We start from the raw sequence: 23,543 nt of genomic DNA on the forward strand, positions 1-23,543 counted from the left end.
TATATGCTGGAAGTAGAAGCCTAAGTGTTGTTGTCCATTAGTTTACTCAAATTATGGGAGGGATGGTAGTGTTAGGGGAAAATAATAATATATATACTTACAAAAAAATATATGGGTGATTGGAATTGATGCAGACAATTACATTGATGGAGGCCACAATCTATCTTCAATATTAAAGCTGATCCACCCCCTCCCCTCCCCAAAACAATATATATATATATATATATATATATATACACACACACACAGTACCAGTGAAAAGTTTGGACACACCTACTCATTCAAGGGTTTTTCTTTATTTTTTACTATTTTCTACATTGTAGAATGAAAGTGAAGACATCAAAACTATGAAATAACACAAATGGAATCATTTAGTAACCAAAAATATTATATATTTTAGATTCTTCAAAGTAGCCACCCTCTGCCTTGATGACAGCTTTGCACACTCTTGGCATTCTCTCAACCAGCTTCATGAGGAATGCGTTTCCAACAGTCTTGAAAGAGTTCCCACATATACTGAGCACTTGTTGGCTACTTTTCCTTTACTCTGCGGTCCACCTCATCCCAAACCATCTCAATTGGGTTGAGGTCGGATGATTGTGGAGGCCAGGTCATCTGATGCAGCACTCCATCACTCTCCTTATTGGTCAAATAGCCCTTACATAGCCTGGAGGTGTATTTTGGGTCATTATCCTGTTGAAAAACAAATGATAGTCCCACTAAGCGCAAACCACATGGGATGGCGTATCGCTGCAGAATGCTGTGGTAGCCATGCTGATTAAGTGTACCTTGAATTCTAAATAAATCAGTGTCACTGGCAAAGCACCCCCACACCATCACACCTCCTCCTCCATGCTTCACAGGGGGAACCACACATGCGGAGATCATCCGTTCACCTACTCTGCGTCTCACAAAGACACAGCGGTTAGAACAAAAATTCTCAAACTTTGACTCATCAGACCAAAGGACAGATTTCCACCGGTCTAATGTCCATTGCTCGTGTTTCTTGGCCCAAGCAAGTCTCTTCTTCTTATTAGTGTCCTTTAGTAGTGGTTTCTTTGCAGCAATTTGACCATGGAGGCCTGATTCACGCAGTCTGCTCTGAACAGTTGATGTTGAGATCATGTTTGTTAAATGAACTCTGTGAAGCATTTATTTGGGCTGCAATCTGAGGTGCAGTTAACTCTAATGAACTTATCCTCTGCAGCAGAAGTAACTATGGGTCTTCCTTTCCTGTGGCGGTCCTCATGAGAGCCAGTCTTATCATAGCGCTTGATGGTTTTTGCGACTGCACTTGAAGAAACTTTCAAAGCTCGTGAAATTTTCTGGATTGACTGACCTTCATGTTTTAAAGTAATGATGGACTGTCATTTCTCTACTTATTTAAGCTGTTCTTTCCACAATATGGACTTAGGGATGTCTTCTGTATACCACCCCTACTTTGTCACAACACAACTGATTGGCTCAAACTCATTAACAAGGCAAACCTGTTCATTGAAATTCATTCCAGGTGACTACCTCATGAAGCTGGTTGAGAGAATGCCAAGTGTGCAAAGCTGTCATCAAGGCAAAGGGTGGCTACTTTGAAGAATCTAAAATATATCTTGATTTGTTTAACAGTTTTTTGGTTATGATTCCATGTGTTATTTCATAGTTTGATGTCTTCATTATTATTCTACAATGTAGATAATAGTAAAAATAAAGAAAAACCTTGGAATGAGTAGGTGTGTCCAAACTTTTGACTGATATATATGTGTATGTCCCCCCCCCCCAATTCTAAAACTAAAGTTGCGCCTCTATTTTATGACCGAAACTAAACCGGTATCTGCTAGCACAATAACTGTTAGAGACACAGAATTTTGTTGAATTTTTTAATGTTTAAAACCATTTACATCAACACCGATGGGATTCAATGCCGTCAAGGAATAAGTACCCCAAAATCCCAGTAGCCTACAAAACATACATGGTCAACAGTTTATCACTAGATGGCAGGGGAGGGAGGGCAATGACAGTGCTAAACTTCAGAAATAAAAACAAACACTATAGGAAACCTCTCCATCTGCAATTCACTTACATCACATACAAGCTTGGCATAATGACCTATACCTAAACAAGGCAAGGAGGAAAGAATACAATGCTATACAGAAAATTGATCAGATGAATAAGGAGCCTACTGTAAAAGGTCCCTACTGTACCTTTCACACAGTGAGTGCTTAGTGAGTGGTTAACTAACATTGTCCATACCCTGATGAGTGGCACTAACAGTGGGGTCTAATGTGAATAGGTAAGAGGGTAAAGAGAGTGATGATGGAGCACCTGTTAAAAGTGGCTCCCATCGTCAACACTCACAGAGCTACAAGGAGATGCTATTCTAATGTCTCCAACAATAAGGACAGGAGTCAAACCACATAATCGGCACACTGTAAATAATGGATTTCATTATCATAGCTTTTTTCACTGGATCTCAAAGCACCACTTGTACTAGCTTTGTCACTGACAGTGCTTAAGATATATTTTTCATAAATACATGGTTCATATAGTGTGCAATCAATCAATACTTTATAGAATAGGCAGGCAAGTGATATTGAACAAACATTCTGAAGAATAACTAAAACAAACATCTAATACAAATCAACATTTTCACAGATTCACCTTTTGCACTTTAGCAGATAGAAAATGAAGACCTGTGACGTATGAGACCATGATAGAGGAATGTTAAGAGCTAACCCCGCTTCCCCCGTAAAGTGGTTTTCACAAAGCTTGAATTTGTGTGGTTGAGTGGAAAAAGTAGGCACCACCATCTGCACATACACAGCATTGATCAAATAGCACCAGAGAGGTTGTTAAGGGCAACCTTCTATCCAGCATGGCTGTCAGTGTCATTAGAAATAAACAGCAGTGTGATTATAGGAAGCCTGGTGTTTTGGCGAGCTTTAACTTTGGACAGCTAGAGAAGAGAAGAAAAGGGATGAAATAAGAGGCAAAATATCTCTCGTCTGTTTTTTTTGCCGAAGGTTCTCCCTGCTGTCATATTGTGCATGCTTTGTGTCAAAGGTGTTCTCAGTGAGGAGATGAATCGTTTAACCCTACAATACTCTCACCTTTGACTTCTGTGCATTCCATCAGCAAACAAGCTAAGATCTAATAGTCAATATTTCAGAGATTACAGTAGTGTTTTAGCTCTAGACACGATTGAAAATGTAGAATATTAACAACAAAAATATTACAACAATACAAAAAGTGCAGCAATGAGAGAAAGGAAGATTAAAGTGAATTTGTTCAGCTGAAACTTCTGTGGTAATGCTGACCAGAAAGACTGGGAGGATAATACCAAGAACTCACAGCTGTTTAAAGTCATTCAAATACTGCAAACTGACAGAGGTTAAAAGGTCCTCTCAGTTACTTAAACAACACTACTCTAAAGCCTTAAAAATATGCCAAATGCAAGAAACCATTCCATTCACTTATAGGATAGAAGGAAAACAATAAAGATGTATTTTAATAAAAAATGCCACGTGTCTTTGACAATGATTCAATTCAGTGTCTCCGTAGTTCATAACGACATTTATCACTTCTTGGAAACAATGCGTGTCAAGGCCCATTAAATAGCAGATACTTCAAATGCCACGACTGCAATCCACAGTTCCTCTTGTACAATTAAAAGCTAAAACGTAAACAAAGCCCAAACTTAAATTGGATATAAATATATTTGTCACAAAACTGTAAAACATCAAGCGGTCTAAATTCACTTGACTCTTCCTTTAAACAAAAAAAAATAATGAAGGTGGCATGTAGGTCATACAAAACAAAACATTGAGTGCTATCACTTGTTTTTTTTCTTTGAATGAGGTGACAGAGCTGTTAAATATGGATGAAGATTAAGTGTTTTTGACCAGGGTGCAGTTGAGTCAGGGAGAAGGATCACATTAGATAAAGCGCCCTCTGCTGGTTGTGAAGGTTTTTCTGGGAGTTGGGGTGGATTCTCCCGCTCATCTCCTCCCTAGCTCAGCTGACAGGAGAGCTTAACCCAGGCTGGTGATGTTGGACCTCCCACCAGGGGGCGCCGCGATGCGCTGGGTGTTGCGGCGAGGAATATTATCATCAACTTGTGCACCTGGGCATGAGAGATAGAGAAAAAAAAGTCTAATCTTAAAGGGGATTTGAATGAGACATCGCTCTGATTTCCCGGACAGAAAAACAACATGATAAGTTGTTTATTTGTAACAGATTAAATATATTGTAAAATTGCAGGCCAAATGATAATACTGGAGTGCCTACAGTCGTGGCCAAAAGTTTTGAGAATGACACAAATATTAATTTTCACAAAGTCTGCTGCCTCAGTTTGTATGATGGCAATTTACATATACTCCAGAATGTTATGAAGAGTGATCAGATGAATTACAAAGTCCCTCTTTGCCATGCAAATGAACTGAATCCCCCCAAAACATTTCCACTGCATTTCAGCCCTGCCACAAAAGGACCAGCTGACATCATGTCAGTGATTCTCTCGTTAACACAGGTGTGAGTGTTGACGAGGACAAGGCTGGAGATCACTCTGTCATGCTGATTGAGTTCGAATATCAGACTGGAAGTTTCAAAAGGAGGGTGGTGCTTGGAATCATTGTTCTTCCTCTGTCAACCATGGTTACCTGCAAGGAAACATGTGCCGTCATCCTTGCTTTGCACAAAAAGGGCTTCACAGGCAAGGATATTGCTGCCAGTAAGATTGCACCTAAATCAACCATTTATCGGATCATCAAGAACTTCAAGGAGAGAGGTTCAAATGTTGTGAAGAAGGCTTCAGGGCACCCAAGAAAGTCCAGCAAGTGCCAGGACCGTCTCCTAAAGTTGATTCAGCTGCGGGATCGGGGCACCACCAGTACAGAGCTTGCTCAGGAATGGCATCAGGCAGGTGTGAGTGCATCTGCACGCACAGTGATGCAAAGACTTTTGGAGGATGGCCTGGTGTCAAGAAGGGCAGCAAAGAAGCCACCTCTCTCCAGGAAAAACAGCAGGGACAGACTAATATTCTGCAAAAGGCACAGGGATTGGACTGCTGAGGACTGGGGTGAAGTCATTTTCTCTGATGAATCTCCTTTACGATTTTTTGGGGAATCCGGAAAAAAGCTTGTCTGGAAAAGACAAGGTGAGCGCTACCATCAGTCCTGTATCATGCCAACAGTAAAGCATCCTGAGACCATTCATGTGTGGGGTTGCTTCTCAGCCAAGGGAGTGGGCTCACTCACAATTTTGCCTAAGAACACAGCCATGAATAAAGACTGCTACCAACACATCCTCCGAGAGCAACTTCTCCCAACCATCCAGGAACAGTTTGGTGACGAACAATGCCTTTTCCAGCATGATGGAGCACCTTTCCATAAGGCAAAAGTGATAACTAAGTGGCTTTGGGAACAAAACATCGATATTTTGGGTCTATGGCTAGGAAACTCCCCAGACCTTAATTGAGAACTTGTGGTCAATCCTCAAGAGGCGGGTGGACAAACAAAAACCCACAAACTCCAAGCATTGATTATTCAAGAATGGGCTGCCATCAGTCAGGATGTGGCCCAGAATTTAAATGACAGCATGCCAGGGCGGATTGCAGAGGTCTTGAAAAAGAAGGGTCAACACTGCAAATATTGACTCTTTGCATCAACTTCATGTAATTGTAAATAAAAGCCTTTGACACTTATGAAATGGTTGTAATTATACTTCAGTATTCGATAGTAACATCTGACAAAAATATCTAAAGACACTGAAGCAGCAAACTTTGCGAAAATTAATATTTGTGTCATTCTCCAAACTTTTGGCCATGACTGTACATGTTTTAGGATTATGCTATTCCTACTGATGTTCCACGTGAGAGCTGTGAGAGACATTTTAAGCTGTACTCACCAGACAGGCTGAAGCCAGACTGGTGCAGGTTGCGGACTGGCTGAGGACCCTGCTGATGCTGTTGCTGCTGCTGCTGCAGCTTGGCTGGAGAGGTCTTCACCGAGGTGACCGGAGTCATTACCTTAGGTGTCACATTCTCACACACCGGCCCGTCATAGAGACCCCTGGGGACCCCCCTCAGCTCCGTCAGCTTGGAGGAGACAAACAGAGAGACAGACAGACAAGATGACAGCATCAGTTCGGCCGTTCTAGTTCTGCGATCATCACTGTCAGTGGGAATGGTCATAAACAATCAACAATCTATTCTGTGTCAAGTTCACAGCACTATAGACTCACCCTGCTGCGAGCCTTTATTCGCTTGTAGACATGGTCAGGGAAGGGCTTGCGGCTCACATAGCGCCCACATCCCTCAGTGGTATGGAGGTCGCCCTCTTCCAACACGATTTTGCCCTGGCTGATCACCACCAGGGGAGCTCCACGCACCTCAATGCCCTCAAAGATATTATAGTCCACAGCCTGCAGAAGAACAGCTCTGATGAGAACAGTGACAAATAGACTGACACAGTACAAGAGGGCAAATAACATAGAAAGAGAACACCAAGACTACTTTCACATGCACACAACAACAACACATTTAAACAAGTTGAGGCCTTTTTCCATATGAACTTCAGTCTGGGCCTTAGTCTTTCAATGACTTGTGCCAGCATGGTGATGGCCATCAATCACATCAATGTAGATGCCCAGAGAGAAAGACTTACTGTTACACAGTGAGTCACTGACATTCAGCTGACATCTTAATGGGAAACTAGTGCTAATGTAGCCAGCTAGCTCCTCTAAATGAAGAGTAGTGATGACTCAGTGAGCGATAAAAATAATAATACAAATCGTTTGTCACACCAGATAGGTGCAGTGAAATGTGACGTTTTACAGGGTCAGACATAGCAGTACAGCGCCCCGGACCAAATTATGGTTAAGTGCATTGCTCAAGGGCACATCAACAGATTTTTCACCTTGTCGGCTCGGGTATTCAAACCCAAACCGACAAGTTACTGGCCGAACGCTCTAACCGCTAGGCTACCAAACAGTCTGCATGAGGTGTTCTGTGACAAGTCATTTCAGGTGAGTAGATTTTTACTTGTTAGGTTGTATCAAAGCTTTGTTGGTAAAAGAGCTTCAATGTTTCATATGAAAATGAGTCCTACATACAGTATGTGTGACTAAAACCATGTATAAATACCATGACATGGTCAATACAGTGTGGGTTGGCCAGGCTCTTACCACGTTGTGGCTCTTTGCAGAGATGATCTTGCTGACGTCTGGGTCCCAGAGGACCAGGTCGGCGTCAGAGCCCACAGCGATGCGGCCCTTACGGGGGTACAGGTTGAAGATCTTAGCTGCGTTGGTGCTGGTCACAGCCACAAACTGGTTCTCATCCATTTTTCCAGTCACCTAAGGGAATCAGAAGACAAGGCGCTGTCACTTCCTTTCTAACAAAACAGCTGCAAACATTCACCACCAACTGAGACAACCGCTTGATGACATGAATAATTGTGGCACAAACAGGGAAAGTAGATTGATTGTTAATACCACAATATCTGTCTCTATTTACAATAACAGGATACATTTAAAAGAAGCATGTGTGATTGGGGTATGTTTGATTGTAGGAAACCCGGCAGAAAAGTCAGTAGTGTGCCTCACCACACACTTGTCCCAGATGAGGGAGAGTCTCTCCTCAGTGCCGTTGGTGCCCTCTGGGATGAGGGTGAAGTTGTCTTTACCCACGGCACGCTGGGAGGTGTGGAATGTGCAATGAGCACTACCAGTCACCTGCAGGTCACCACTGGAGAGGAACAAAGGATGGAGGGGAAGAGGGAGAGAGACTACTGACAGGTCTTATGTTTGATCTTTTTGTCTTGAGTGATATGACTTTCCAGGAGGCTTGGATGACATACCGCCCTCTGGTGGAAGATGTGTGTAAGTAACACATGATTACTGCATAGCTGTGTTGAGTAGAGGTACATTGTGTAAATGGTGTACCTACCAGGAGAGCAGTGAGTTAAGATAGTCGGGGGTGGTGGGGTCGGGGCTGAGGGGTGGGGAGGTGATGAAGGCAGCTGCCTTGGCCCAGTTCTTACTCCAGTAGTGGGTGCCGTCCGTGCCCAGGCTGGCAGAGATGGGCTCTCCATACACCACAGCGCCTAGAGTACCACAGAAACACAGCAAAACACGAGGTCAGCATGGCAAGGAGAGTCAGTGTTCTATACACCTCAGAGTGCTCGTGCCCTGTCTCCAAGGCAGGACTGATTTACAAGAGGAATCATTTATGTGGGATTTGACATTTAGTGTATCTATAACCAGAGAGCAATCAATACAAAAAAACGTGTTGCAGTAGTCCATCACCACACTTCTATCTCCTTTTTACTAGTACCCTTTTTCCTGGCCAGGGCGATGACGTCAGCAGCACTCTTGCTCATCACCTTGGTGATATACAGGGGGCAGTTGGTCTGATTGGCCACAGTGACTGACCGGTTGACTGCCTCTGCCTCCACCTACACACCAGACAGACACAGAGAGAGGGATTTCAGTCCAAACAGACCAGACTCAGTGACCTTCATGTTGAGTTAGAGACTAGCTTTAATGCTTCTAGGCATTCTGGAAGCAGCAAGGATAGGAAAGAACACTCAGACACTTGACTCACTCATTTACTTTACATCTGTAGTGAATTCTGTTAATATCATACAGCCTCTTCCCTAACGTCCATGTAAAGCAAACAAAGGCACACATTAAATACAAGCAGAAGGCTGATAGAAGCACAGGACTTGGCCAGAGGTCATACCTCCTCCGGGCGGCTCAGTACATGACCCTCAGGGCCAGTGATGCCCAGCTCCAGGATCCTGCACTGCTCCTGCAAACACATCAGACAACAGCTTTAAAAAATATATATAATTTATTGTCACATACAATAAAACGGTGAAATGTGTTGTTTTACAGGGTCAGCCATAGTAGTACGGCACCCCTAGAACAACCTAGGGATAAGAGTGCTTTGCTCAATGGTATATCATCCTATTTTTCACCTCGGGTATTCGAACCAGCGCCCTTTCAGTTACAGGTGCAACGCTCTAACCCTTAGACTACCTGCACTTGGCCAGCGGAGAAGGCAAGCTGGGACAAGGTGCTAGGGTTTATTAGAGGTTCTGTTACCTGGGCAATGATGTCCCCGTTCTCTGCGTGCACCTGAGCGATGGCACCCAGGTCTCTGATGACACCGAACACCTCGTACATCTACAGGAGGAGGAAAGCAGCCGGTCACACACAGGGCAGGAAACCAGAGGCTTTAGCAATGAGGACATTTACAAGATGACTGGAGATCTCTTTATCAGAGCAACACGTCTTGGATGAGAATCAGAAGGAGAGCGCTAAATGCACAGATTAGTTCATTTACTCCACTTCTCTCTTTAGCTTGGACCACTTTGTTCAATTCTGAATTCACACGGCAATCAACTAGGTTTTCACAGCTGCAATAGGCCACAGGAAACGTTCAGGCAATCTTTCAGCACGTGTTGCAAGAGTCATCCCCAGTGTCAGTCCTAAACACTAACCAGCCTGTGCTGAGTGGGAAAACTCAATACTGGCCCACAACAAAGCTCTCACAGAAAGACATGAGGCACATGGGAGTGATCATTCACCCCAGACAGACAATCCTTTACCTAGCATTCAGAAAGCACTAGACTTTCCAGAAGAGGTGAAGAGGTCTTCAATAATCTCTGAATTTTTGGAGCAGTGACGTACTGTAGCAAGCAAGATACGCAGGCGTAACTTTAACACTCGTGCAAATCTCTCATTTTACGTCAACTACTTTTTACGCCTGCTAATCTATAGTTAGGATTCAGCCTTCAAAGAGTTTATCAGAAATGTAATACAGAATATAATTCTGTCATGCAATTTAGTTACACAAAGTGCAATGCAATCATTACTTTAAAAAGGCACAAGCCTCCAGAAATGTTGACTCCTCCATCCGTCGCCAGTAAATCATACCAATCTGAAATGCTTCAAATCGTACCTGGGAGTCGGAAAGTTGGAAAACATCCTTATAAGCCAAATAGACCAGGAAAGAGTTGACACCTAAAGATAGAAAACTTATGAGCAATAGTAGTAATAAAAGGATAGAAAAGGGAGAGGAAAGGACAGTCACAGGAAGGAAATAAACCAGAAAGAGTCTTAGTAGAAGTAATAACTGCCCCAACCCCGACATGAGTGAATGTAGGGAGAATGGGTTGTGTAATTGTGTTAGCGGCGTACCGTGGTCCTTCACCAGGCTCTCCATCTCCCCCTGCATGCCCTTGTGCCAGTTAGTGATGTCCACATGCAGAGAGTAGTCACAGCAGGACTTGCTGTCGGCCCATTCCCTCCACTGGTTGAACGCTGCCAGCAGGCTCACACCAGGTTCTGGAACCACATGATCAACTACACACACACACACACACACACACACACACACACACACACACACACACACACACACACACACACACACACACACACACACACACACACACACACACACACACACACACACACACACACACACACACACACAATCACATTTTACAGAGGCCAGATATATTCAAAATCATGAGACAACGTGAACATCTGGTATTTAGTATTTTATTAGGATCCCCAATTAGACCGCTGCCAAGGCAGTGGCTACTCCTCCTGGGGTCCAAACAGGAAACAAAACAATACAAATAAAATACATAACACAATTAAAAATACAGTACAAAATATTGTTCCTGTAAGGTGTTCTTTTATCTATTTTACTGTTAGCGGGGTGGCAGAGAGTTCCATGAAGTCATGACTATTTAATACTGTGCGTTTCCCAGCCTCTGTTCTGGACCAGGGTACTGTGAAGAAACCTCTGGCTGCATGTCTTGTGTTGTACTGATGAGTGCCCGAAATGTGTGCAAACTGCTTGAACAGACAGTTCTGTACCTTTAACCCATCAACACCTCGCACAAAGACCAATAGTGATGCAATCAATCTCTCCTCAACTCAACATGCGCACAATGACGGACGGACACGCGCAGGTCGTCTGGTCAGCATGTTAGAGAGGCTTCCATTAAAGAAAACCCTCTGTTCTATTAGATAGGTAACTCTCAATCCATGATAAGCCAGAGAATGTAAATCCAGAACATCTACGTTTTGTCAGCAATAGGTTATGATCAATGATATCAAAAGCTGCACTGAAATCTAACAAAACAGCTCCCACAATCTCATTATTATCAATTTCTTTCGTCCAATCATTAGTCATTTATGTCAGTTTCGAGCATGTTGAGTGCCCTTCCCTATAAGCATGCTGAAAGTCTGTTGTCTGTAAAATAACATTGTATTTGGTAAAAAGCAATTTTTCCAAAGGTTTGCTAAACACTATTAACAGGCTGATTAATGGTTCAAACAGCAGTGGGTGATGTGCTATTCTTTGGCAGTGGAATGGCCTTTGCCTCCCTCCAGGCCTGAGGGCACACACCGTCTTCTAAGCTTAAATTGAAGATGCGGCAAACAGGGGAAAAAATGATTCCGTTACCAACTTCAGCAATTTACCATCTTGGACAGGGGTCGGGAACCTTTTTGACTAAGAGAGCCATGAAAGCAAATAATTTGGAAATTTATTTCAGTGAGAGCCATATAATATATTTTAAAAGTGAATTCAACTAAATCAGTATAATCAGTATAAGTCAGTATAATAAAACTCTAAATTTGTCGAAGTGCCGATTTACATTCGACCGTTTCATCGATGTAATTTTGTCATTGCAAATTAGACACACCGCAGAACCTGCTCTCTCCACAAAGGCAAATTCTTCGGTCCATTCGTCCTGAAATGTACGATACTCGTCATCTTTTTTTCTTTTCGCCATCTTCTTTGTCGAAGGGTTAGCTTTGAGCTAATGACCGAGCAGACTGATTCAAAAGGACCCGTTTACCCGTTTTACCTAGCAACGGCCAACGTAGGCCAGTATCATTTAATTAAAATAATGGACAATTGCTCCTGCAGCCCTGAACAGGACATGAGCAGTGGAAAATCGATGGATGGATTAAAACAAGTGAGAATAGGCCTCCCGGGTGGCGCAGTGGTCTAGAGCACTGCATCGCAGTGCTAGCTGCGCCACCAGTCTCTGGGTTCGCGCCCAGGCTCTGTCGCAGCCGGCCGCGACCGGGAGGTCCGTGGGGCGATGCACAATTGGCTTAGCGTCGTCCGGGTTAGGGAGGGTTTGGCCGGTAGGGATATCCTTGTCTCATCGCGCTCCAGCGACTCCTGTGGCGGGCCGGGCGCAGTGCGCGCTAACCGAGGGGGGCCAGGTGCACGGTGTTTCCTCCGACACATTGGTGCGGCTGGCTTCCGGGTTGGAGGCGCGCTGTGTTAAGAAGCAGTGCGGCTTGGTTGGGTTGAGCTTCGGAGGACGCATGGCTTTCGACCTTCGTCTCTCCCGAGCCCGTACGGGAGTTGTAGCGATGAGACAAGATAGTAATTACTAGCGATTGGATACCACGAAAATTGGGGAGAAAAGGGGATAAAATAAATAAAAAATCTCACTTTTTTTTTTTTTTTTTTTTTTTTTTTATAAATCTGCAAGCCAGATGCAATCATCAAAAGAGCCACACCTGGCTCGGGAGCCATAGGTTCCCGACCCCTGATCTAGGATGTCAGTACCAAGTATCAGTAAGTCAGAATCTACCTAGACATCACATGTTTATGGGTTTCTGTCAAGTGTGGGGATGAAGCATTTCATTGGTACATACTGATCATGGTGGTTCCCCCAGCCAGAGCAGCTCGGGTGCCCTGGTAGAAGTCATCTGCTGACACCATGCCCCTGTCTGGCATCTGGAAGCGTGTGTGCACATCTATGCCCCCGGGCATCACCATGCGCCCATGGGCATCAATGATCTTCACCCCACCAGGAACAATCAGGTTCTCTCCAATTTGCCTGAGAGAAGGAGAAATGGATTGAGAGAAATTATCAAAGGGTCTTACAAAAAAATACAGATTTTCTTCATATAAACTCAGCAAAGAAAGAAACGTCTCACTGTCAACTGCATTTATTTTCAGCAAACTTAACATGTGTAAATATATGTATGAACATAACAAGATTCAACAACTGAGACATAAACTGAACAAGTTCCACAGACATGTGACTAACAGAAATTGAATAATGTGTCCCTGAACAAAGGGGGGGTCAAAGGTAACAAGCAGTATCTGGTGTGGCCACCAGCTGCATTAAGTACTGCAGTGCATCTCCTCCTCATGGACTGCACCAGATTTGCCAGTTCTTGCTGTGAGATGTTAACTCCACTCTTCCACCAAGGCACCTGCAAGTTCCTGGACATTTCTGGGGGGAATGGCCCTAGCCCTTACCCTCCGATCCAACAGGTCCCAGATGTGCTCAATGGGAATGAGATCCGGGCTCTTCACTGGCAATGGCAGAACACTGACATTGCTGTCTTGCAGGAAATAACTCACAGAACGAGCAGTATGGCTGGTGGCATTGTCATGCTGGAGGGTCATGTCAGGATGAGCCTGCAGGAAGGGTACCACATGAGGGAGGAGGATGTCTTCCCTGTAACGCATAGTGTTGAGATTGCCTGCAATTACAACAAGCTCAGTTCGATGACGCTGTGACACACCGCCCCAGACCATGGTGGACCCTCCACCTCCAAATCGATCCCGCTCCCGAGTACAGGCCTCAGTGTAACGCTCATTCCTTCGACAATAAACGCAAAGCCGACCATCACCCCTGGTGAGACAAAACCACAACTCGTCAGTGAAGAGCATTTTTTGCCAGTCCTGTCTGGTCCAGTGACGGTAGGTTTGTGCTCATAGGCGACATTGTTGCCGGTGATGTCTGGTGAGGACCTGTCTTACAACAGGCCTACAAGCCCTCAGTCCAGCCTCTCTCAGCCTATTGCGGACAGTCTGAGCACTGATGGAGGGATTGTGTGTTCCTGGTGTAACTCGTGCAGTTGTTGTTGTCATCCTGTACCTGTCCCGCAGGTGAGATGTTCGGATGTACCGATCCTGTGCAGGTGTTGTTACACGTGGTCTGCCACTTCGAGGACGATCAGCTGTCCGTCCTGTCTCCCTGTAGCACTGTCTTTGGCGTCTCACAGTACGGGCATTGCAATTTATTGCCCTGGCCACATCTGCAGTCCTCATGCCTTCTTGCAGCATGCCTAAGGCACGTTCACGCAGATGAGCAGGGACCCTTGTGCATCTTTCTTTTGGTGTTTTTCAGAGTCAGTAGAAAGACGTCTTTAATGTCCTAAGTTTTCATAACTGTGACCTTAATTGCCTACTGTCTGTAAGCTGTTAGTGTCTTAACAACCGTTCCACAGGTGCATGTTCATTAATTGTTTATGGTTCATTGAACAAGCATGGGAAACAGTGTTAAAACCCTTTACAATGAAGATATGTGAAGTTATTTGGATTTTTACGAATTATCTTTGAAAGACAGGGTCCTGAAGAAGGGACATTTCTTTTTTTGCTGAGTTTATATAACCAACAAAGGTGCAGGCAGGACAATGGCACTCTAACTAATATGACTTACTTGATGACTCCATCCTCCATATAGATGTCAGCAAGGAAAGACTGGTCATCATTCACAATCTTCCCACCTTTGATTAGGAGACGATCACTCTGTGGGAAGAGACAGAATTTCATTTACATTTGACTTGATTGTGTTTATAGCAATGAGCACCACAACCCATTGATTAAAAAGCATATTGCACATTGAACAAATTTGCCATGAAAAGGTAAGCTAGCCAATACTCAACCCCGGCACATCCATCCGTCCAGGAGAGCTTTAACAGAACCACACTGAATAGAAGCACAGAGTTGTTCCATGAGTAGCTAACGAACAAGCTGCACACAAGTATAGAATCCTCAGCATGCATTCCTGTATAGAACAGCACTAGGGATTTGCCAAGACATGGCCATTGTCTGCCAAGAAACCCCAAACAACAATGCATAAGCAGAGCTAAATCAAAAACATACTAACACAACGGTATTCAAAAATGTAAGTTTGATTTGTTTACACGGAAAATTTCAAACAAAAGGACACAGGTTTATGGCCACATCTTTCTTTCTTTATCTCTTTCTGCAAAGTTTTCATAACCAACTATTCCCAACCAGAGCTGTTTCTTTCTCTGTCAAACCAGTGATGCAGTTAACACATACTCATAACGTGTCTCCATATTATGTGAGTGCAAAGATTAGGCTAATGTCCAACAGAAAAGCCTTATTAAAGCAACCACATCCATAATCTACTCAGACAGCACTCGGATTGTACATTTTTACTAGCCTAGGCAATATCTTTCATATAGAATCAGGCTTTATACATTAAGTCATAAGATATTCCACCCCGATCACAAACAGCTCAGATCATGGAGAATATCCTAGATCAGAGGGGTAGCTTAGTTCAGTCTGAGATGCAGAGGAAAGTGCTGTGTAGACTAGAGCATGGGTTAATGGAAGACCAAGAGCATGCACTTAAGCTGCAATACGTAACTTTTTGGGCAACCTGACCAAATTCATCTTTTACTTTTGGTTTTGTACACCAGCTTCAAACTGAAAATACAATATTTATGGTTATTGAAAATATATTTCACAGCAGTGTAGATGGTACAATGATTCTCTACATTAGGCGAACTACACTAAACAAAAATATAAACGCAACATGCAACAATTTTACTGAGTAACAGTTCATAAGTAAAATCAGTCAACTGACAAATTCATCAGGCCCTAATCTATGGTTTTCACATGACTGGGAATACAGATACTCATCTGTTGGTCAGATACTTAAAAAAAAAAAGGTAGGGGTGTGGATCAGAAAACCAGTCAGTATCTGGTGTAATCACCATTTGCCTCATGCAGCACGACACATCTCCTTTGCATAAAGTTGAGCAGGCTGTTGATAGTGGCCTGTGGAATGTTGTCCCACTCTTCAATGGCTGTGCGAAGTTGCTGAATATTGGCGGGAACTGGAACACACTGTCATACATGTCGATCCAGAGCATCCCAAACATGCTCAATGGGTGACATGTCTGGTGAGTATGCAGGCCATGGAGGAACTGGGACATTTTCAGCTTACAGGAATTGTGTACAGACATGGGGCCGTGCATTATCATGCTGAAACATGAAGTAATGGTGGCGGATGAATGGCATGACAATGGGCCTTAGAATCTCGTCAAGGTTTCTCTGTGCATTCAAATTGCAATAAATAAAATGCAATTGTGTTCATTGTCCGTAGTTTATGCCTGCCCATACCATAACCCCACCGCCACCATGGGGCATTATGATGTCAAGGTTGTGAACAGCAAACCGCTCGCCAACACGACGCCATACACTTGTTTGCCATCTGCCCGGTACAGTTGAAACCGGGGTTCATCCGTGAAGAACACACTTCTCCAGAGTGCCAGTGGCCATTGAAGGTGAGTATTTGCCCACTGAAGTTGGTTACAACGCCGAACTGCAGTCAGGTCAAGACCCTGATGAGAATGATGAGCACGCAAATGAGCTTCCCTGGGATGGTTTCTGACAGTTTTTGCAGAAATTCTTTGGTTGTGCAAACCCACAGTTTCATCAGCTGTCCAGGTTGCTGGTCTCAGACGATCTCCTGCAGGTGAAGAAGCCAGATGTGGAGGTCCTGGGCTGGCATTGTTACACGTGTTCAGTGGTTGAGGCCGGTTGGAAGTACAGCCAAATTCTCTAAAATGACGTTGGAGACGGCTTACGGTAGAGAAAGGAACATTCAATTCTCTGGCAACAGCTCTGGTGGACATTCCTGCAGTCAGCATGTCAATTGCGCGCTTCCTCAAAACTTGAGACATTTGTGGCATTGTGTTGTGTGACAAAACTAAACATTTTAGAGTGGCCTTTTGTCCCCAGCACAAGGTGCACCTATGCAATGATCATGCTGTTTAATCAGCTTCTTGATATGCCACACATGTGTAACGTGGATGGATTACCTTGGCAAAGGAGAAATGCTCACTAACAGGAATGTAAACAAATGTGTGCACAAAATGTGAAAGAAATAAGCATTTTGTTCATATGGAACATTTCTGGGATCTTTTATTTCAGCTCATGAAACATGGGACCAACACTTTACATGTTGCGTTTATATTTTTGCTCAGTATATTACAATTTTAGCAACAAGGAAATGGAGGAGTGAATTCTGCACAATGCACCTTTAAGAGTAGGACAAATAATCCCATTTCCATCTAAGGAGAGCATGCTAGTGTAGGCTCGGGCTGGCCTACTTCTCATCAGGCCTTCCTCGGTGAGTGTGGGCTGGGTAGCTACTGTAATGAGGCTGACATAGGCTCTCTCCAGACTGCACAGCAGCACACAAGATGTAGGATGTTAGTATCCCCTAGCTAGCACCCTGACCTGACCACTTCCACCTTCAGACAGTGACCTATAGCCAACCACCAATGGCCGCAGAGAAGACTTTAGACAAACCTCAGAATATTAAAGGCAATCCAAAATGGCATTCTTCCATCATGATCTAACATACTATTGTCAAGTGGGTCAATTGACATCAGATTATGCTACATTTCTGGACTCAAACTGGAACAATTTTAATAACAGGCCTGAATGCAGAGAATAAAGCCCACTGGTTCCAATATCCTCTTTTATATGTCTTTGAAGAACCACGAGTGATCTTGTCTTACTTATCGTCCTCTGTTCATCATCCATAGTAATACCTGTATCTTTAATAGTCTTAGGAGATCTAGGCAAAACACGGATATATTGTGTTTTAATCTATGTCTTGCCACTGCAGAGGCAGGTGATAACTGAAGCATCTTTAAATAAACACCTCACAAACAGAATGACTTCATGAATCTCTGTCCCACCTAAAAGCACCAGTGGAAGTAAACTATTTATTCAGAGAAATAAACATCCCTGAGATTGAAAGCCTCAAGGGCAAGCATATAACTGATTTATGTCATGGTAATGGTAATAGTGTTAACAATTGGGCCCAGGGTATAATTGTGAAAAATCTGAGCAACTCCATGCTGTGCAAATGCTTGACACAGTGATGAAGTGAGAGGGAAATTAAACGCAACCACTCCACTGAATCGCATTTAGAACATGCATTATGACTAGTTAGGTAATTAAAATCCATATCCTCAGTTAAAAAGGCATCCTCCTGCCTCGTGTACAGTGAGCCCAGCCCAGTAAAATGCTGAGCTGGATGGGCTCTGTGGATGAGTGGATGGGTAATCTTTGTGACACGGAAATTATTCTGTACCAAACACTCTCCTGGAATTATTTAGGCTACAGCCATAGACTTCGCATCATTGTATCTGTCCCATTATGGTGTATGTGAGAGCATGGGCAGCGCCATTAAAGCCATCTCCATTTTGAAGTAGTCAATTTTCTTATTCTGCTACTTCTATGAGTTTTGGGACGGCAGGTAGTTTAGTGGTTAGAGCGTTGGGCCAGTAACAGAAAGGTTGCTAGATCGAATCCCTGAGCTGACAAGTTAAAAATCTGTCGTTCTGCCCCTGAACAAGGCAGTTAACCCACTGTGCCTAGGCCGTCATTGTAAATAAGAAGTTTTTCTTAACTGACTTGCCTAGTGAAAATAAATAAATAAATGAGTTGGCAAATAAACTGAAAGGGTGCACACTGCCACCTAGAGTGTGTTGTTTGAATAGGTATGAAGCCAAGGTTGGCAATTTATTGCCCCCTGCAGTTATGGAATGTTTCCTCACTAGTATAATTTATTGTCTGATCCCTTCTGGTGACTTTGATGGAATTATGTGATCCTTCTCTCTGGTACTTTTGTATACATTTTAGCCAGTAGTTCTGAAAGTAGCGCTCACAAGCATAATGTGGTCCCTGAAAATTGCGTACTACGTCACATATGTGCAGATATCTGAACTATGTCACTGCTGTCTCTGCTGTGTGAATGATGTTCATCTGGCTAGCTGTCACTCAAATGGCGAGGGGCTGAAGCTCATTGGTTGAACTCAAATTGCTAGGGGGCTGGCCCATGTGGGGGACAATTTAGGGAAAATGGCACCGCACAGCTTCCAGAAAAACAGTTGCTTTCAAACTAGGGATTTTGTGGCTAATTGAGGTAAAACACAGGGTTTCTATTAGCCGATTATAGGCGGCTTTTGGACGATAAAAAAGAGAGAAAAGTTGATGAAATTGGCGTCTGCCAATTGTCCGAGAAGGAAAAAAAACGTGTTTCGAAATAATGCTTTTTAACCTATTCATTGATGGAAATACCAGTCAATGTAAATACATTTGACTGGTCATGCTTATTGGTCTATAGCTTAATTTGCATAAGAGGAATTAAATTGGCGCATGTGTACTGTATATTCGTTAAGTATCTTATTTATCACACGTGTACAAAATGCAGATACAGAGGCTTTGAGCTGAAAATCTGTCAGACAGAGCGAGAGCAGCTGCTACAGCATCTCAAACAGAAAATGCCTAGGCAACGGGAGGCAGGCTTCCTCAGCGCATCACACACCACTTTGCATTGGGCTGGAGACAGTGTGCATTTTGAAAACATACACTTAATTGTCTGAAACCTGAACGTTTTACTACATATTATGAGGCATGTTTGACCTTGCTTCAAAGTAGCCCAGTCAGAATCAGACCATATCCGGAGGCAATTATTTTATCTAAACTTTTTTTCATTGTCCAGTAGCTAAAGGCACAATCCTAGTCATATTAGCAACCCATGCTAGTTGTTAAATATTAGAACTCCCCTCTTTCTAAATTTCTAACGGACATTTTCATCTCTGTCACATGAAACCGCTTGCATGTGCCTTTGACATCTGTGTTTTCCCAATAATTGCATTGTGGAACAAACATTCATCCATAGCCTACTGCCTTGTGCACATTGCTACTCTTATAATGTGAGGAAATAATAGTTTATCAACATTTTAAGCTAAACATTCTGATCTATCATCCCACAACTGTCCCAAAGTCTGTTTGGAATAGGCTATTTCCTTCTCGACAAGCTGACCAATTGAATAGGTAAACTTTTCTACTATTGGGGATAGTAGATTGACATAGGCTAGTGATTTTGCTGTTCGTTACTCGTGTTGTTGGCTGAGAAAAAGTCAATGTGGCCCGTTACTCTAGCATCTTCAATGTGCACATCAGAATTTGGTAAGAAGGACCGCACATCATTGCATCCTCGACTTGCATGTTTCGTTAATATGAATTATCGTAATCAAATGTGATTCTTTCATTCTGAGCTCTGTGGGAGGACTCCCTAATCAGGTCACGCAGAACCCCCTGATAAAAAATATAAAGACAATAAAAAGAATAATTACTTTTCAGCAGAGCGGAGAAAACTACTCCTCAGCATACCTCCCCACAGCCAAATCCATGTACATTACCAGCATCCCATAACATATCTATTTGCTTAGGTGGGGTGAGAGAGTAGCCTAGTTCATGCAAATAACAGGGCCCCCCTTTAAAGCCACACCATGCTGTCATCTGAAGGCTGGGGGCTGCTGGAATTGAGCCGTTTGTATGCAATGCCTGAGATGTCAGGGGGTTAGATAGGCCTCCTCCAGTTGTGAGGGAGATCCGACAGCTGCCTGAAAATAACACCCCCTCAATCCCAGTTCCCCTCCATGCTGCCCTTGCAGAAACAAAAATGGACAGCTATCAAGAACCTTTTATTTCAATAATTCATATATTTTAGAGAGAAACGCACACAAATGTGTGGTTTGTTATTTGATTCAAGCCATTAAATGCCTAAATGTCATTCCTGTATCTACAGTATATTTCAGCATATAGTCAAAAGCCAGGCCTTCACGATCACAGCAAAAAGCAAGGATGGATTTCATCCAATGACCTACTTTACAGAAATGTTTTTTGCCCTTTCAATTACTGTCCCCATCCCCAAATGTCATCATGGCAAATCAACCCTTTGCTGTCTAGGGTTGATAGGACGAATTGTTGTGACAAATACATATTTATTCAATTAATATATTTCCAAACAATTTGGAAAATAATGAGGCCTAGCTAAAATAAATGCTATTGTTGCTGGGATTTTCCTCACATTTGATTTTATATGATGGTATTCCCAACGTTTATAACTACAGTATTACCAATACTGCATTAAAAGTAGAATATAATCAATCTGAATATAAGGAGGAAGAAGTACAAAATGTCCCAATCATCAATTTATTTCCCTAAACCTGCCGCTAGGCTAAATCGTCTAACATGGTAGGATATGGAATGGCTGCAAAATAGGATGCACACAATAAAATCCGCGTCCCAATGAGTATTCCAATGACAAGAGCGAGCTACAATGCGTTCAATTTCGTATGACCAATTACCGTGCCTTTGTTAATTATAGCAGTGCAAGTGGTGACATTGCATTTGTACAAATAGACCCACTCCTCCTCAGACTATGCTGGCTGTAGCTAGCAAGCTAACTGTGTAATCCCCACTGCTAGCTTGTTCAGCCATGCATCGCCGGTCTAGATTTTACATACCATTTTGTAAAAGTATAAGCATTTAAAACGCAATACTCACTGTAATGCGTGGGATATTTTTCTTTCCCTGGTACCCGGACATTTTAGCCGCGCGTTGTCAGCCTCCTCGATTATGGTAGTCACCACACTTATGTTAACTAGACCGCTAGCAATGAAAGGAATGGATGCTCAGATGTGTTGAGACCAGTTCACGCCCAGACAAAATTGTGTCTGCAGCTATCGCCTGCAACAGAACCAATGACTAAATTCGTGAAATAACTCTATCCGTTCCAACGTCCAAAGAGGTTTGCTGAATGAACCTAAACGGTCTGACAGTCTTTCCTCACGTTCCAATGCTGAGCCAAGCCCGTCCAGACAGTCAGTCACCAAAAGGGAGCGAGAATATAACTGGTGATGAGGGCCATGGCCACCGTGCATGCGCAACGCCCCACCCTGCTCCCATCTTCGCTCTCCAGCTCACCTGCTACCAGCAAGTCTGGAGCATGAGAGAAGTAGCAGTAACACTGATGCTGATTTGACTTGTCTGAAACAATGCAACTTCCTTTATTCAGAGAGGACAAACAAAGTCAAAAGGGCTGTGTGTTACGAATTACCCTAACCTGTATAATCAAGTTGTGCATGGTCAACATGAATGTTACTATGTTACTAATGTAGTGAGGAAAGGCCCACACACTGATGCTCCTATACCAACTATTATGACATGGTACTGTCAGGTTTAAAGTTAACCACCACCTTTGATCGAAACCAATGTTGTGCTTATTTAGTAAGACATATTGTGTGTGGAAGCCTTATGGATTAAATGCTGTTATTTTTCACTAAACAATATCAAAGTGAAGTGCATGTTGATTTAATTAATTCCTTAATTTAAAAAAAGCAATTTCATTTATTTCTTACAAATAAAATGAAACAAGGAGGCCATTCACTTGTACAGGCCCAGTTAGTCTGCCTAACACCTAACTCGAAGTCCTCCTGACTTCAGTCTGGAAAGGCTATTTTGATGTTGTCGGCACGATGCATCAATAATGAAGAGGATGTGCTTTTTTACTGATTGGTTCTGTGTCTTTCTCACTCAAACACCAACATGGACCAGCACAAACAGCCCCGAGCGCCCCCTTCCAATACAGTTGGATTTTCAAATCCAAACAACTTGGTCTCAAACCCCAGGAAAGACACCCGATTAGACTAATTACCCCATTAAAAGGTAGAAATCATCATAACAAATCACACCCTTGTAGTCTAATCGGGTGGGAAAAAATAATCACAACACATAACACCTACTTCAACCTCAGAACTTCTACGGTTAGCGGTTAGCCAATTAAAATGTCTGAAATCCCCAAACCCCTCTGTTGCCATGGATTTCCGATGAGATTTACGATTTGTGGTTTTGACTAGATAGTGCCGGTTTACAGTTTATGTCAGAGTTGACTTTTACTAGCAGGTTAGAACTTACGCAGCAGGTTAGGATAATGCAGGTAGCAGGTTAGGATACTTAGGTTATGGTTAGGAAAAGGTTAGGGTTAGCTAAAATGCAAACAAATCTACTTTTGACTTCAATTTGACATAAACTATCCCAGCTAGCCATGACCGGTATTTGTCGCTTTAATGGAGTATACAATAATCAATGGAAACATGAATGGGATGAACCAAGAGGGATCTCTTTCCTACATAACATTGTTCCGGCATACACACAGATTTGACAAAAAAAAATCACAAAGAAATGTAAACATTAATTTAGTCACATTTCATGTTGAAGCTTAGAAGACAGACACATCCAAATCCAGTACTTTTCTATTTACATAATAATTCCTCTAAACCTCAACATAAACTGCTCCGTAACGTGGTAAAAGGGGAGAAATTGACATTGTGTAGGCCTACATGACAGACAAAACGGCGACATACCTTGCAACAATCTATAACCTTTCACAGATATTAAGATAAATGCTTAATGGTAAATTTTTTAAATGTATTTTTATTTAACCTTTATTTAACTTAGCAAGTCAGTTAAGAACAAATTCTTATTTACAATGACGGCCCAGGAACAGTGGGTTAACTGCCTTGTTCAGGGGCAGAACAACAGATTTTTACCTTGTCAGCTCGAGGATTCAATCTAACAACCTTTG

At 42.9% G+C, this 23,543-nt stretch overlaps 1 protein-coding gene across 1 annotated transcript; it reads right to left on the bottom strand.

The window, feature by feature from the left end:
* Nucleotides 1-1,857: 1,857 nt before the first annotated feature.
* On the bottom strand, nucleotides 1,858-21,878 carry LOC129826258 (dihydropyrimidinase-related protein 2-like). The gene is made up of 14 exons (XM_055886786.1): nucleotides 21,464-21,878; nucleotides 14,493-14,581; nucleotides 12,691-12,875; nucleotides 10,195-10,359; nucleotides 9,956-10,017; nucleotides 9,097-9,177; nucleotides 8,732-8,800; nucleotides 8,324-8,444; nucleotides 7,937-8,093; nucleotides 7,594-7,735; nucleotides 7,174-7,344; nucleotides 6,232-6,411; nucleotides 5,896-6,085; nucleotides 1,858-4,114 (listed from the first exon to the last, which is right to left on the bottom strand). The coding sequence occupies exons 1-14, from the start codon at nucleotides 21,503-21,505 to the stop codon at nucleotides 4,023-4,025; spliced, it is 1,746 nt and encodes a 581-aa protein (XP_055742761.1). The 5' UTR covers nucleotides 21,506-21,878; the 3' UTR covers nucleotides 1,858-4,022.
* Between the last annotated feature and the right edge of the window lie 1,665 nt (nucleotides 21,879-23,543).

This window comes from Salvelinus fontinalis, chromosome 28, assembly GCF_029448725.1.
Source record: "Salvelinus fontinalis isolate EN_2023a chromosome 28, ASM2944872v1, whole genome shotgun sequence".
In the NCBI taxonomy this organism is placed as follows: domain Eukaryota; kingdom Metazoa; phylum Chordata; class Actinopteri; order Salmoniformes; family Salmonidae; genus Salvelinus; species Salvelinus fontinalis.